A 17,552-nucleotide genomic window follows, 5' to 3' on the forward strand; every position below is an offset into this window, starting at 1 on the left:
TAGCTATTGAACTCGAGAGAACTGTCAGTTAAAGAGGAACTCCAGCCTAAACAAACATGCTGTCATTAAGTTACATTAGTTATGTTAATTAAAATAGATAGGTAATATAATCTCTTACCCACCCTGTTTTAAAAGAACAGGTAAATGTTTGATTTCATGATGGCAGCCATCTTTTTGGTTGAAAGGAGGTGACAGGGAGCATGAGACACAGTTCCAACTGTCCTGTGTCCTGATCACCCCTCCCAGTTGCTAGACAATGTGAATAACAACATAGGAAATCCCATCATGCTCTGCACAGCATCAGGGGGAAAAAGCCCGGGCTTTTTTTCTTTGATGGGTGGAGCTTAGCTAAAAATGCAGCTAAAAATGATGCTTTGGTAAGAAAAACAAAGTTCTGATGCTGTGAAACTGTTAAAGAAACACCAAGCCTTTTCAGTTCTGCTGAGTAGATTTTTAGTCCAAAGGTTCACTTTAAGCCTTTGGTTTGTCTGTCATACATAACAGACATTTGGTATGGAGCAGCTTTGATGTTTGTTATTCAAGGGAGAGGTTATCACAACTTGACTATAGTATATTGATAATAGCACTTTACCGATATTTTACTGAACAACTCCACCCAATTTTAAAATTCGGTGATGACAATAATAGATGGCAACACTTGTTTGGCTACACATTGCAGAAGTGCTAGGGCCTGTCTCCACTTGTCAGTTTTTCTGTGCATTTTCTGCACAGGAAAAACTTCAACCAATGTTAATGGGCTAGCTCACACTTGAATGCGTTTTTCATATGCAGAAAAACAATTGACAGCAATGCAAAACTGTCAGACAACTCATGCAGAAAAACGGACGAGTACAGGTTCTAAGTGCGCAGTATTTTTTGGTAGACAGCAGTTAAGATGGCTGTTGGTGTTTGGCTACTCATGCAGGTACTGTTGCTTGGGTTAAGATCTAGGGTAAATACAACAAAAGGTGAACTTTGGTAATCAGTAAGGGCCCGTTTCCACTAGGAGCGGTGCGATGCGGCTACATAGGCGCATCGCACCGCAGGTGTCCTGAAACACATGCACAGCAATGGAAGAGTTTCCACTGCGTGTATGTTGTGCGGAGCGATCCGTGAATCTGCAGCATGCTGCAGATTCTCGCACGGCCGCATTCGCCCACAGCCGTGTCCCATCTCCACTATTGACTTCCGCATTGGGAGATGAAGAAGTGATGCAGCCGGCGGCGGAAGTGATGCGATGCGGCTAGGTAGCCGCATTCACATCATTTAGTAGTGGAAACCGGCCCTTAGGGTAAAATGTCAATTGGGAGAATCAATGTCATAGTATAGTATGAAAGAACATAGTTTAATCAATTTATGTTAGAAGGCATTCACCTATTACAAAGCCAAAGTACTTGGTGTGAAAAGTTTGAATGATGGTGCTTGGATTCAGTTCCGGGGTAAATACAGTAAAAGATGAAAATAGGTTTGTGTTATCAGTAGGGTAAGGCATAACTTGGGAAAGTTACTTTTAGTATAAGGTAGGGGAAGGACAGCTTCAGTTAGGCCTATTTCCACTGGGTGCTGTGTCCATTTCCAAATCGAACATTGCACATACCCGGAGACATACTGTACTTCTTACGTAATGCAATAATATTATATGGTTTTAACATACCACAAGCTGATATGGACTGTGCTTACTGTGTTTTTTGTTGTTTTTGTTTTTTGCTTTATTTTAAAATCTTCCAAAATGAATTAAAATAAATGTTTAAAAAAGCATCAGGCAGAAGGAAGAAATAAATGTGAAGGGAGAAGTTATGATTAGGCATCAGATAAAGGGTTCTGTCTAGAATGGGTTAATGTTAAGGGGGATATTAGAGTTAAGCATCTGCAAAGGTGTCTTCATTCCAGGGACTTATTATGTGAATGACAGTGCTACCAAAAATATAAATAAATTAAAAAAAAACAGGACAACCTGGAGTCCTGCCAAAACTATTCTTACAACAATAGAATAACTTTTAGAATCACCACTATGGTTAAATATAAAACAAAGTGAGGGAAAACTCTTTCTGCCTTCTAGTAGACAATTTTCCCTAAATACTGTGCAGTCACTCAAAATTGGATAGTATTATATTAAGGCTTCCCTCACTCACCTGAAGCCCCCTGGTGCAGAGCGCAGCCCCCCTCCACATCGGGCTGTGCAGCTCCCCTTTCTAATTCATGGCTCCGGCTTACTGCGCATGCACAGGTGGGCTCAGTCGGCTATTGCGCCGCCATGATACAGGAAGAGGAGCTGCGTGGCCCCAAAGTGATTAGTTACAATGCCTTGTTGCTCATCTTTCAGGGATAGAGGGGGGGGGGGGGTGCACTTACTGATGAGGACAGTGGAATAGCAAGGGAAGCCTCAATAGGATCCTGAGGCTTCCCTCTCAAGGTAAATATCTGATTTTGTACCTACTTTAACTTCTCACTTCGTCACGCCTAAAGACATGAACTCAGCGGATCCCCCAGGACCACGTAATGTGTTAAGTCCTGGGGTGGAGATTGCAGGGGGATCGCGCACATCCACCGCTTGAATGATGGAGCTCCACTCCATCATCTGTCTGCCAGCAGCGATCCAGGAGACTGTTAGATCTATTTACTTTGTACAGAGCTGCGATCTACAGCAGCGCTGTACTGGGGACAGCTGTGTCACTCGGCTGTCCCCTGGGGTGGCACAAGAGCGATCGGCTCTCATAGGCTTATTCCTAAGACAGCCGACCGCTGTGATTGGCCAGTGGAGGGAGGGAAGGCGGGAAAAAAATCCTTAAAAAATAGATAATTTTATTTAAAAGAAAACAAATAAAAAAAAATAAAAAAACAACCCAGCAGCGATCAGAGCCCACCAACAGAATGCTCTGTTGGTGAATAGAAAAGGGGGGGGGGTCATATGTGTGCACGGTTGTATGGCTCAGCAGCAAGCTCATAAAGTTGCAGAGCCCTAAATTGTAAAAAATAGCCTGGTCACTAGGGGGGTGTAAAACTATGATCCTGAAGTGGTTAGGTTCTCCTGTTTTCCTCCTCAGCTCAGCCTCAGAATACTAGTGTAACCTCACTCAATGTTTCTTTTTTGTTTCTGCTTCTGTTGTACAGAAACTGCATGCTATAAAAAATGACAACATATTGTCACACTTAAGTATATTACTGTCATATTTTTTCAGATCATGACGATCATGAAGACTGACAATGTGTTACTTGGTTATTATACAAACACTGACATGCTTATTTTCTTTTTCAGGTTTGTTTGTTTGTGGCTCTTTACTACAATGTTATAATTGGATGGAGTTTGTTCTACTTCTCACAGTCCTTCCAACACCCACTCCCTTGGGATCAGTGCCCTTTGGTGAAAAACGGCTCCAATACATGTGAGCTATTTTTACAACTTAAAATAACCCATCTTAAAAAAAGTTAATATTAGTAGCATGAAGTTCAAGTTGAGGTCTATGCTTAAAATGTGTACATTTAATGTATTCTTCAGTTAAAAGCTCTTAAAGAGACACTGAAGCGAGAATAATTCTCGCTTCAGAGCTCATAGTTAGCAAAACGCCACTATCCCGCGGCTAAACGGGGGTCCCTTCACCCCCAACCCCCCCCCACACAATCAACGACCAATCAACCACAATCAACGACCAAATTGGTCGTAGATTTTGCTGCTCCTAGAGGCAGGGATAACGGCTGCAGCCCTGCCTCTAGTCGCGTCTATCAGCGGCGCATCGCCGCCTCTCCCCCGCCCCTCTCAGTGAAGGAAGACTGAGAGGGGCGGGGGAGAGGCGGAGATACGCGCTGACAGACGCGCGTGGGGCAGGACTGCGGCGGTTAGCCCTGCCTCAATCAGGAAGTGATCCCTGGCTGCACGGAGGGGATTTCGGGGGGTAAGGGACCCCCATTTAGCCGCGCAATAGCTGCGTTTTAGCAGGGACACACATGCCCCTGCTAACTATGAGCTCTGAAGCAAGATTTATTCTCTTTAAAGTAGCTTGTGATCAATTATGCAATTAGTTTGTATATTTAAAGAGAAATTCCATTTCATTCTAAAATTGTCATCAGTTGTGCTACTCAAGTCTTTTTTGTAATGTATTTTCTTAAAATATTTTCCATTTTCATTTGCAGCCAACTATGGCTCTCCAAAGGTGACTTTAAAGTGAACCCACAATGAAAATCAATTGATGAGATAAACAATTGTATCTATCTTCCTACTCCTAAAAAATATCTTTTTTAGCTATCCCATGGTTTTATTTTAGGTTTAAATATTTACCACGCAGATTTAATATTTTATTTTTTTTGCTCAATGGGAGTCTATTAAGCGCCCCAGAGCTAAAATATATCACTATCACCTGCACTCAGAAGCTGTTCTCTGCAAGGTAAAAGTTGTATGGCTGGAATCAGAAAAGGTTATGCTATAATCCGACAATATGTATATATGTTAAATTGTAAAAAATGTTTGCAATAGTAAGTAACATTCTATTAAGTGGATATATTACAGTAGAATCTCATTAGGCTTTACTCTGTTATTCAAGTATCCCAAGTTACAAGTTATTAAGTAAGTTTATTAATATTTAATTGTGTTTCAGATGTGGAGCCGGAGTGTGAGAAAAGTTCTGCAACTACCTATTATTGGTACAGAGAAGCTTTAAATATCTCCAACTCAATTACGGAAGGTGGAGGACTGAACTGGAGGATGACTCTATGCTTACTTGCTGCTTGGATACTAGTGTGTCTTGCCATGATTAAAGGCATTCAATCATCTGGCAAGGTTAGTATACATGCATATTTATTATCAGACACTCATTGATATATAGTAAGGCATTTATATAACAGAGAAGAAAAAGTCTGGAATAAGGGTAATAATGGGAATATAGATTTACAGACATATCATAAAAATAATTTTTAACCAATTTAGCGTTCAATGTATTTTCACTGTATGCATCCGAGTAATTTTCACATTTCAGCACTCCTCCCATTCATTCACCAATAAGTTTATCACTGCTTATCACAAACTGATCTATATCTTGTTTTTTTCTGCTACCAATTAGGCTTTCTTTGGGAGGTACATTTTGCTAAGAATTATTATTTTCTAAATGCATTTTAATGGGAATATTAAGAAAAAGAAAAATAATTATTTCTCAGTTTTCAGCCATTATAGTTTTATAATAATACAGGCTACCACAATTAAAACCTACGTATTTTATTTGCCCATTTGTCCCGGTTATTACACCATTTAAATTATGTCCCTATCACAATATATGGCGCCAATATTTTAATTGGAAATAAAGGGGCATTTTTTCAGTTTTGCGTCCATCACTATTTACAAGCCCACAATATAAAAAAATCACAGTAATATACCCTCTTGACACACATATTAAAAGAGTTGAGTATCTAAGGTAACTTTCATGTATTTTTTTAAATGTCACTTTTTTAATTTTTTATACATGTGTTCTATTTTGGTAACTATGGGAGGCAGGTAAGGGGTTAATTTATGGGGTATTTTATGTACTTTTATTAAATGTAATGCATGTAGGTTTTTTTTTACTATTTGGCCACTAGATGTCCCCCCAATCCTGTCCTCAAGGCCCACCAACAGTACATGTTTTGCAGGAAACCACACTCAATCACAAGTGGAGTAATTAGTGTTGCAGCAGTGCTTATCAACTACCTCTGTGGATTTATACAAACCATGCAGTGTTGGTGGGCCTTGAAGACAGGGTTGGGAACACTGCGCTAACAGGAAGTAATGTGCGTATGTTTTTACTTTCAGTTTGTCAATGACTATGGCATGTCATTGATGCTGGTGATCATTGATCAAAGGCACTTAGATTAATGAATGAACTATGTACCCATTTACTGATCTGTGTACCAATGGACAGCGATGAGAAGGTGCTTGGAAGTGTGCACAGGCATGCACAGCTGGCAATTGAGGCGGAAACCATAAATCTACACCCCTGTGTGGGAATTAAGGTCCTGCAGGGCATAGATATACTGCCATGAACGGCATAAGTGGTTAAGTGCAAAAATAAGATTATGGGATTCCAGGAGAGTCCTATTTCCGAATGTGACTATAGATTTCATTGTTTATTTCATCATTTTATTTTCACTTCACATTCGTTTTAAGAGCCAAGACATTTTGGGCCATATGCAATTCACTTTTTATGCTAAGTTTTCTCCTAGGTGATCTTGTCACACCTTATCAATAAAATGTCTTTTAAGCCACCACAGTCTAACCAGCAAGCTCATGGTGACCCAGAACTCATTGGGGTGTGTAAGGGACTACAATGGTACAATGGTTAATTTGCATATATTCAGCAGTGGTGCCTGGGAGACATCTCGAGCTCACTCCAACCTGAATTATCGCAAATTCTTTCTGTTTTAGGAAAGCAAACTTTTGTTTTTCAAGCCACCACAGTGACAGTGACACTACGTTTTCACCTACTAAAAATTTATTTTCAAACAGAAGATGAAAAATGATCTCCTAGGAGAAAACTTAGGAGAAAAAGTGAATTTAATAAGGCCCACTGTCGTCTTACTTTACAAGTTTGGATTCATAAAAAGTAATTTTTACAATACATCTGTGGATCTCTATAAAAGTTTTACAATTGTCTAGGTTTTCTGATTAGTAGGGATGTTGGGGATTCGTTATGAATAATTAACAGTTTATCAATACTTTATCTTTTTAGAGCCCTCCCCCTTTCCCTTTTTCTCAAACATTTGTAAGCCAGTTACCTAGTTACCCACATTTCTATAGCACCATTCTGCCAGCAACAAATGTGTAAATTGCAGACTGCAACATATCAGGAGTAATTGTAATGAGATTCTCATTCCCCCAAACAAGAATTGCAGAATGCAATCACCAGCAAAATCGCAGAAAAAAAACCCACAAAAAATGCAGATGCTAGGCCCTTTTGCAATCTGAATATTAACCTAGCCCCACACAGTTAGGTGAAGGATTGTCCCTTCTTTATTATAATCCATTGCAAGACTTAGCCTTTGGTAGATATATTGTAAAAACCTCACACTTTCGTCTGCTTGCTCAGCACGACCTGCTCCATTTAAGTTGATCATTGTAGAATGTGGTACTGAGCCAATTCAACAGTGATGTAAAAATCCCTCTACAAAACTTTCCCAGCTGATCCCAATGATGGGCCGGGTCAAACCTCTTTTATGTAACATTGCCATGTCAATAAAATGATTTACACTTGTTTCCTTGATGCATAAGCTAAATAGGGTATGTTAGTTAATAATAATAAAACTTACCAGCACTGGCTCTGAGCTTAACTAGTAGGCTAGTACAATTAAAGAAATCATGTTGTTATTTTAAAATTGTGTACTTCATAATTACATATACATTTCAAATGTTTAACCTTTGGCAGAAGCAGTATTAAATTGTGCATTGTTATGGTTTATTAACTGTTTGATTAAAAAAAAATATTGACAGAAAGATTATGGTTTGGAGAATTACGTTCTATAGCCCTGATTGAGAATTACCTAGCAAATTGCCAATGTTTTAAAAATAATTTCCTGAATTGCAGTTGCTAAGTCTAACTGCCAAAATAGAATATACCAGCCAGCCTCCCTACTCACTCGCACACTATTTCAGCATTAGAAACTGCCATTTAGGAAATGTTTTTGAAAACAAAGAAAACCTTGAGAATCTCTTATGAGGAGATGAACTAGTCCAAAACCTGTCAGTTCGGTTAGATTTTAACTGCTTACTTTTTTTCACTGTAGTGGTCCTTTAAGATTAATGGCATGTATTTTAAATATTATGTCTTGTATATTTTAATTCAAATGGTCACCTGCTACTCACCTACTCCTAACTGCTTGTACAATCACTGTCAAGCCTTGAAATTCCTCATTCTCATTACTCATTCAGTTTGTGCAGGTGGGGAAAATAAGCAACAGTTGTTGCTGTACCGTGAAGCTAATTACTTCTAATAGAACAGTTATGCACCTGGACTGTGTTTACATTCTGTATTATAAAAGTATTGTAAAGGTAATGCAACTTGGACTTACAGTCAGTTTTAGCAGTTCATAACTGTAAACTGAATTGTAAAGGTACATTTTAATAACATTAAATTGAAAAAAATCATTTGTGTAGTAGTAATATATGTTTATAGTGAATTGTTAGTGAGAGGGGAATTTCAATTTACGTTACTGGTATCTTAGTAAAAAAAAAAGTTTGCATATAATTACATATGAATCCATAATCACTGTACTATCGTAAAAAGTTTGACATTTATATTTGTACTGGTTTTTTTTTTCCAAGGTCATGTACTTCAGCTCTCTTTTCCCATATTTGGTCCTCACATGTTTCCTCATACGGGCTTTACTTTTAAATGGTTCAGTTGATGGTATCCGCCACATGTTCACCCCAAAGGTAAGAGATTAGCTTGGCGCAATACTAAGTTAATGGTTTAATTTACTATTTTTACTGGATTAGTGCTGTGCAGTTTGCAGCACCCATCATTGATTTACTTTCATCAGAAGTCTGAGTGCTGACTGAAATGCTGCTGCTGCTAGCACTGGGCTTCAGTGTCAAGCAATGCAGCTGTTGACTGCATCCCACTCGCCCTCATGCATGTGCGCACACAAACAGATATATCCCAGATCTTATTGTAACACTGCTGTAGCACTAAGCCTATCAGGACAATGGAGAGGCCTGGTCTAAAGAGTGAAAGCATTGTGTTGTCATGTTATGCAGGAGAACAGAGGCACCAAAAGGATAAAAGGAAGCTAAATGAGCTTAAAAAAACAAATTATTGGTAAATAGAGGAGGTAGCGGTGGACTTACCTCCTCCAAGTAGACACACAACGACTGTAGTAAAGACAGTCAATATATTTGATTTATGTACTCCAAATATGCAACGCGTTTCAAAGGTCCGATTCCGCCTTATCAGTCAATAACAACAGAGCAATAGCATATGTGGTCAGTAGAAGAGCCAGGCACCTCTGTAGACACAGATGTTGTACATTTGTTAGACTTGAATCTACCAATCTACCAGGTGAATCTACCAGGGCCACCTCTTCCGAGAATCTAGAAAGTGTATGATGGCACCTCCTGAATGTGTTGCTGAGAGATCTGAAATGCTGGACCATCTTGTCTGGGCACAGGCTGAGGGAATTGTTCTTCCCCTTACCCCTTTCACTCCATCATGTGCCGTGCTGTTGTCCCTTTGCTCCTCCATAGCCACAGAACACGTTATTAGCTTCCAGGCTAGTAATGTATCTGTACAGCAACATGGGTGGTGCTGCACTGGACATACTGGGTCACTTGCCCCCCCCCCCCCCAAGTATCACTTTGCCCCCTCCCCCCCCCCTCCCGAGTGCCCCCGTTCTCAGTAACACACAGTTAACATTTTCCAGGATACAACAGCATACAATGCACAGGATAGGGCTAGTAAAAAGCTCTCCATGTCAGCCTGAGTCTATGTAGATGTTAAGTAAACCAAGGGTCTTACCTATTTGCCTTAAATATCTCATGATCCTTTCAAGATCCCTTGTATTTACAGACAGGAAGTTTTATACAAGAAGATAATAATCCTGATTCAAAACTTCCTGTCTGTAAAATACAAACTCTAGTCTCCAGCAATGCTTAGCTATGAAGATAAGGAATTACACACACAATGTTTCTCTACCTCCTGCCTCTTCCCCCTCTCCTTGCTTGTAGAGTCATGAGATACAGTCTGGGGGTTGGAATGATTTGTTTGTGATCTGTCCACACAGGAGCAGCTTGCTAGCAAATAAGGATTAAAGCATGCCAGCAAACTAGCCAAGTACATCTGTAGGTAACTTTACTTCAATAATATCACTATCATTTGAACAAGCTACTCTGCTCAAAAGCCTCTGAGTTCTGTCATGTTTACAATACATTAGGTTTCTATCATCACTGAACTAGTTATCCTTAATTTTATCACCTGCAATAGGCAAAAAATACCTAAAGCTTGCCATAAAAACACTGATTTTGATCACCCAAATGGGCTCCACCAGCCAGCCATTGTGCCCACCCCCCTTCCCCTCCCCCCCAAAAAGTTGGAGCCGGCACTGTACGGCAGCGGGCCCAAAACTGTCACCCAAGGGTTTGAGAGTACCGGTCCCTGTGTGTGACAATAAATGTGCGTCTGTAGGCACCTTTATTTTGAGCTTGTGATAAACAACAAAAAAACTGAATGAACCACTAATACATACTGATCATACTGAAAACACATTGCATGAAACAATGTGGGGATTTTATTATTTGTTTAGTTCCATTAGTTTAATTTGTTTAGTTCAATTAGTTAAGTCTATATAGAATTTGCAAGCCTAGGGCCTTATATATACACCTCACCTGAAAGGGTGTTTATGGTTTATACTCTTGGACTGAATTTTGGAAATTCCAAATATGATGCTCCTCGGATTCCCTGACATGGTCGATACTGAGTTGTAACATCTTTCCTGTACTGGTTATAGCTGTAATGCTTATAGCCTCCTTCCATACATCAGTAATGAGAAGATAGTCTTTGGGAAAGAAATAACTGTAAAGCCTGCAGGGAGACTCTAGATGCACAGAATGAAACCCTTTGGCTGCCTAAAGGTGGCAACACACCATACATTTTTTTTACATTTATTTTCAATTCAAAAATTTGAATGATTTTTTGTATGATTGATTGCAAAATCTGACCAATGTACCACACGTGTTCAATTATTACCTAATTATATATATAAAAAAAAAAAAGATTGAAAACTCTGAAAAAATTGTTTGGGTCAATTTTCCTAAAAACATTCCATTTTCCTAAATTGATTAAAAAAAATCCACCACTCCCAACTGACTTCTAGTGAAAAAAAAAGGGAAATCCGATTGGATTTCTTGCTTGAATTTAAAAACAAACACTTATTTTATCGAATTGCTGTAAAATCAGATCATTTTATTGCTTGAATTTAAAAACAAACAAACACTTATTTTATCGAATTGCTGTAAAATCAGATCATTTTATTGTATCGTGTGTGACCACTTTAATAGTAACTAGTATCGAGTTAATGAAAGGTGTCATTTCTTCTTTTATTATTATTATTTAGTATTTATATAGTGCTGACATCTTACACAGCGCTGTACAGAGAATACAGTCTTGTCATTGTCCCTCATAAGGGCTCACAATCTAACCCCTACCATAGTCGTATGTCTATGTGTGTATCGTGTAGTGTATCTATTGTATTCTAGGGCTAATTTAGGGGGAAACCAATTAACTTATCTGTATGTTTTTGGGATGTGGGAGGAAACCAGAGTGCCTGGAGGAAACCCACACAGACATGAGGAGAACATACAAACTCCTTGCAGATGTTGACCTGGCTGGGATTCGAACTGGGGCTGCAAGGCGAGAGCGCTATCCACTACGCCACCGTGCTGCCCCTTCTTTGCCATTACTTCTGACTTATGCCCAGCCTCTAGCTGTCATAATTCTGTCATAATTCATGGTTACAAAAGCATGGAAGTCTCTGTCCCTCTGCCTTTCTCCTTCTTGCATTTCAACAGGCTGTCATGTTTTTTTTCTTTTCTATTGTTATCTTGGAATCCACCGCAGCAGAGTTTGGAACATGGTCACAGCAACATGACACCCTAATATACAGCACACTAGTCACATAGTCTGGTGCCACTACATATTCCTTCCATACCTTCCTTCCTGTAAAAAAGATCTTTAATTTCGATTGAACTTTATCCCAGTCAGTAACCGATACCCCTATTCCCATGAGAAATGTGTACCTTTTGGGCTGGTTCAGATGGACGTTTGGAGGCGTCGCGTTCGTTGGCGTCGCGTTCGTGGGCTTTCAGCAGCGTTCGTGTTGCGTTTGGATGCGGTCACGTTTTTTCTTCCCCTAGGGGGACATTAGCCGTCGCGGTTAACCGCCCCTGGAAGCTACAAAAAGAAAGATGAAGGCCGGCACCATCCAGTAGTTAAGCTCAGTATTTAATTGTAAAAAGACATCATGACATGTAGAAACGACGTTTCGGAGGATGGACCTCCTTCCTCAAGTTCCTGTCAGTGTCTAAAATACATCATATCATATCTTCTTTATATATCTAACACCATGAAAAATTAACCAATCACATCCTTAGTGTCGCCTATGGCGACCAATCCCCTCTCATCTCGCTCACGCGGACCTGATGGGGAACTATCCTATGCGTACAAGGTGTGCGCACAAACTGAAGAGCTCGCCAGACGGCAGGGCGGAAGGACGCACCAGACGTCACTGCCGACCTATAGGAAGAGCCTCCCGTGATGACATAACATCAGGACCCGCCCCGGGTAGAGATGGACCTGATGGGAGACAGGATGCTCGCTCGGCATACACATGTAGCTTCCAGGGGCTCCTTGAACGCCAGGGAAAAATCGGGACCCGAACGCCGAGTTCGTGTAAACGCGCTTGAAAGCTTGGTACAAACGCTCCCATTCACTTGAATGGGAGCGTTTAACACCAAGCCCCGAACGCTGGCTGTAAACACTCTGCAAACGTCCGTCTGAACCAGCCCTTTCTCAAATGGATCATCAGAGAGCTCTGTATGGCTGATATTGTGGTGAAACCTCTCCCACAGTGTGATGTCAGCACCTAGGTCCTGCCAGTTCTGTCTGTGAACCTCACTGCATTGTGGAAAATAATGACTGTTTCTTCTGTTTTTGTGGACTGTTAGTTTACTGAGAGTTCTTTGCACAGACATTACCTTTCACCACTTAAGATGTCGCCACTTGTGATAAATTTCAGAATGTGAATCAGGGTGAGGAAAGATTTTACAATGAGGAAACTCGAAATAAAACATTTAAAAATTTATGTTGTTAAATAATAAGCAATTTTATTCCTTATATTATTTTTTACTACAAACTCCTATATCGTTTATATCGTCTTTAATGCTTTGAAAGAAGAGAACACGAGAGAAGGAGAAAACTCACTCAAATAAAGGGAGAAGATGCAAACTTTATGCAGATAGTGCCCTTGTGGCCCATAAGCCTTTTAAACCCCTTGTCCTCCATGCCGCTTGGTATTGCACAGATGTGGATGAGCAATATTAATCCACATGGCATTGAAGATTAAGATTTAAGATAGACATCCTGCAAAAGGGGTATATGGAAATACACAAAGCCCTTTTCACAAAGCAACCTTGTTCAAAGTTAAGGTAAAGGACCACTTTAACTAAAACACTAAAGAATACTTTGAATGCCTCCTTGCTGAGAAAGTTCAAAGATGCTTGTGCTGAGGCTCACTTACTGTCCTTGACTTGTAATATCTACACTGTGTGTCCCTGTATTGTTTTGTCTGCGTCGGTCTACGCAACTGCCAAGTCCAATTCCTTGTAAGTGTAAACTTATTTGGCCCCCCAAAAATGACTCATTTCTGATCATATTGCAGAAGGAATGTGTCAGTGCAGAAGAGACATCAGAGTCTACAGTCATGTGACATTTGGACTGAGTTTGATTAGAGTAGGGACATTAATAATTTGATTCGAAGATTGTGTCTTTTTTACCATAAAATACTCTGTGGGCTTGCACTGTGCACTCAGAGCCCTATGCACCTGGCCTCAGTCTTCCAGAACACCACTAGCCTGCATGGGGACAAAGAGATCATATTGTTGTTATTCTAAAGCAATTCAAAATAAAGCCTGAGCTAACTTAAATGACAAAGATCACCTTCCTTAGATGAGAGAATTACCTTTTCACTTAGACATAGCAGGTTAAAATATTTTCCTTCATTTTCCCTTATTTTTGCTAAACTTTGCTTCCCACACCTAAAATACTAGCTGAATCAATAGAAAAAAATGATGGACCAATGAAAAAGACAAGTTTCTTCTTACCAGGGGTTTTGTTTTAACTTCGCCAGACAAGATTGCTTTTGTGTGTTACTGCTTTACAGCTATGCAAAAATACATTTGCATGTGTTAGGCTATTGCTAGCCCTCAACACAAGAGGAGTGTGTAACTCAAGCAGGCCTATTCTCCGCTCTTGATATCTGGTTGAAATAAAGTAAGAAAAGATCAAGCAGTTTGCTTGTATGCCCATCAGCTAATGGAAATCAACAGGTGACAAGGGAATTCTTTACATGGTCTCTGCTATTAGTAAGGAAAACGCACTGGAAAAGGCCTGTAGATGCATACAGTGCCACCTTGTGACTTTAAACTAAAGTGTATTTTTTTTGTGTACATGTATCCAAGTAATACAGAATTTGATTCATTTAAGTTTTAAATATAGCAAAATTTAATTAATTATTGAATTCCTTGCATTTTTTAAATTAAGTTTAATTTGTGGTTTTAGTTTCCACATTTGAAACTGAATGGTCAGATTGCAGGACTTATTCAGCAACGTGAATGCATCCAATTTTACTTTTGGTAGCACTGGGTTAAAATGAAAAAAAAAAAAATACAAAAAAAAATAAAATCAAGCTAAATATTGTTTAAATTACAAGCAACAAGCAGGACCTGTATGCCTACACTGACTTACAAATGTATAAATAAATAAATAAATAAATAAAAAGAGAAAGATAAACTAATGTTAGATATTCTCCTGAGATTTGCTGACGGAACATATTAAACCTGGTACATTGTAATAATGGTTATTAAAAAATAAATAAAAAATAATTAAAAGGCAATAAACGGAAGATTTGTGCTGCGGGTTAAATGAGAGCCATGACTGACAAATGATAGCATAGGGTAAAGTAAGGAAAGGTTGAGAACAAAAAGGAAAAAACAAAACACCTCTTCAGTCCTGATGATTTCTAGATTTTCTATCTAGTGCAGTGTTTCTCAACATTATTACAGTATTTATAAAAGATGGTATTTTCAAAGTAATCCCTATGTAGTTGTTGAGATCACCTCAACTTCCTATTGACACATACAGTATATATTTGTTAGAAATATTTATATTTGTGTATAAATGCTTTTGAAACAATAGTCTATGCTATTCTTTACCTTAAAATACATTTTTCTTATATATATATAGATTTATCATTTTTGAACATCAAAACTTGCTATAGTTGTTCTAATCTGACAGGTTCAAGTACCCCACAAGCTCAGCATTAGTACCCTCTGAGGTAGATGTACCACATATTGAGAAGCTAGGATCTAGTGCATATTGAGGTCTCTTTCCTATGGGCAGCTAAAGGCGAAGAATTTAACACCTGTCAGTTGTTTCCACCCACCGGCCGGGCGCTTGCTAGTACTTGGCATGGGTGAATGACAGTTGCATCTGAGCATAGTGGTTGCCTTCCTCAGACACAACATGAGACTTTCTTTTCCACTGGGTAATGCCTCCAACATGTCAAATGCGACACACGTGGTGTTATCAAATGCTGCCATTTGGTTGCATGTATTTACAGCAGAAAGGTGATAGTAGGTGGCAGCTGAGAACCTGAACTGCTTGACAAGAGCACAGTTCAGCTTCCTGTGGAAAAGAGGCCTAAGGATCTTTCTTAAAATCAGGTTCTGGTCTACAAGCCACCATAGGTAGATCATGTGTTGACTGAGCTACTGGTTTTCTACAGTTCTGAATAAGAGGTAGTAGTCCATCCATCAACTTAAGAGCTCTCTTTGGTAGCCAGCCAGATGTTCAGAAGCAATTTTTGTCATTAAATCTGTTGGTAGGTGCAGGCCCTGAATAGATGAAAGTCCCAGGTACTATCAGATATGTTCTATGAAGGTTCCCAGGTGAATATAAATATGATATAAAAACTGTGCTTAAAAGTACACTTGTCCTCTAAAGAACATTTTCCATTATTTTTGAATCACTTGTATTGATGAAACCACTAGCACTATCAACTTCACTGTGAACACACATTGTTGTGTCATTCATGTGTAAGGTAAACAAGATATTTGATGTTTCTAGTTCTCTGTTAATAAATTCTGTCTGATTTCAGATTGAAATAATGCTGGAGCCAAAGGTTTGGAGAGAAGCTGCAACACAAGTGTTCTTTGCCCTGGGACTGGGATTTGGAGGAGTCATTGCCTTCTCCAGCTACAACAAACGAGACAATAACTGTCATTTTGATGCTGTGCTGGTGTCATTCATCAACTTTTTCACTTCTGTTTTGGCTACACTGGTCGTATTTGCAGTATTAGGATTTAAAGCAAACATTATGAATGAGAGCTGTGTTACAGAGTAAGACTAACTATTTTTTTACTGTTATTATTATTATTATTATTATTATTATATAAAGTATATTTCATAATTATTTATTCTTGCACTCTTTCTTTAGAAATGCTGGGAAAGTTGTCAGACTTTTGGAAGCTGGAAATCTTACCCATGATATTATACCCCATCACATCAATTTCTCAAGGGTCACAGTAGAGGATTACCAGCTAATTTATGATATAATTAAAAAGGTTAAAGAGGAAGACTTTGATGCTCTTGGTATGGCTCCTTGTCAGATTGAAGATGAACTAAACAAGGTCTGTCTTCTACAAATCATCATCATGCATAACATTATGTGCATTTTTGAAGTGTGGTAGGAGCATTAAAGTTGTTTACAGTGGATTGCTCCACAATAACTGGTGGTAAGGGTATGTGATATTTCTTCAGCAACACAGACTGTTATAAAGAATGCACCCCTATCTGAGCCTTAGTGGCTCTCTGAATTTATGGAATTGGGGCACACCTTTGCAATACTGACTATGACCTCTACAGAGTCCCTGGCTGAGCCATGTAGTGGTCTCTACACCTATACAATGACCATTCAAAAGAACTATGTGTTGGGGGTATGGGCTAGATAAGCGAGTCCATAGTTGGAGGCAGAGGCGTATCTGGGTAACATGGCGCCTATGGCAAACACTGAAATTGCGCCCCCCCCCCCCCAACACACACACACACACTGAAATTGTGCCCCCCCAACACACACACACACACACGTCACATGCCATCAGATAATTCATCAAGTAGTCTATGCTGCCCAATAAAAATAAAGTTGTAACAGTCAACCAGATAAAATAAGTAGCCAGGTGCCTCACAATAAACAGATTAAAACAGACAGATGCCTCACGATTAATAGCCAACAATTAGTAGCCAAGTTCATCCTGGATACATAAATTAAACAGCCATGTTCACCAAATAAAAGAATTAGGTAGCTATGTGCCCACAGATATCAGTATTAGGTAGCAAAATGTGCCCCTAGATATTTGGTAGTCATAGCGGTCCCGCAATTGCTTCCTGGGTGCAGGCCAGGGTGCTTGCTGGGGCAGGGTGCAGGTTGATGCAGATTGCAGCAGGGTGAAGCAAGGTACAAGTAAGGGCAGGCTGCAACAGAGGGTAGGTGAAGGTTAGGGCAGGCTGCAGATTGCTGGTTGGGGTATATTGCAGTGGGGTGCTGATTGGGGAAGATTGCAGCAGGGTGCAGGATGTGGCAGATTGCAACAAGGTGCTGTTTGGAGCAGGGTGTAGGTTAGGGATGCTCATTCGGATTCCCCGGAAATGCAATTTCCGAAATTCCGATCGGAAATTACATTTCTGCATCGGTATGCGGAAATCGGTAATGCAAGTGCTGTAGGCGGATTTGGGCCGGAAATCGCAGAAATTTCCGCCGGAAATCGCGGA

General features: G+C 39.6%; 1 protein-coding gene across 2 annotated transcripts in view; it reads left to right on the forward strand.

The window, feature by feature from the left end:
• The window catches only part of SLC6A15 (solute carrier family 6 member 15), an 86,187-nt gene that overhangs the window by 52,172 nt on the left and 16,463 nt on the right, over positions 1–17,552 (forward strand). For both annotated transcript variants that reach the window (XM_068276849.1, XM_068276850.1), the window contains exons 4-8: positions 3,257–3,383; positions 4,590–4,771; positions 8,279–8,389; positions 15,883–16,124; positions 16,222–16,414. In XM_068276849.1, the coding sequence (XP_068132950.1) occupies positions 3,257–3,383; positions 4,590–4,771; positions 8,279–8,389; positions 15,883–16,124; positions 16,222–16,414 (855 nt within the window). The remainder of the gene's footprint in view (positions 1–3,256; positions 3,384–4,589; positions 4,772–8,278; positions 8,390–15,882; positions 16,125–16,221; positions 16,415–17,552) is intronic.

This window comes from Hyperolius riggenbachi, chromosome 3 (assembly GCF_040937935.1).
Source record: "Hyperolius riggenbachi isolate aHypRig1 chromosome 3, aHypRig1.pri, whole genome shotgun sequence".
NCBI classification, from domain to species: Eukaryota; Metazoa; Chordata; class Amphibia; order Anura; family Hyperoliidae; genus Hyperolius; species Hyperolius riggenbachi.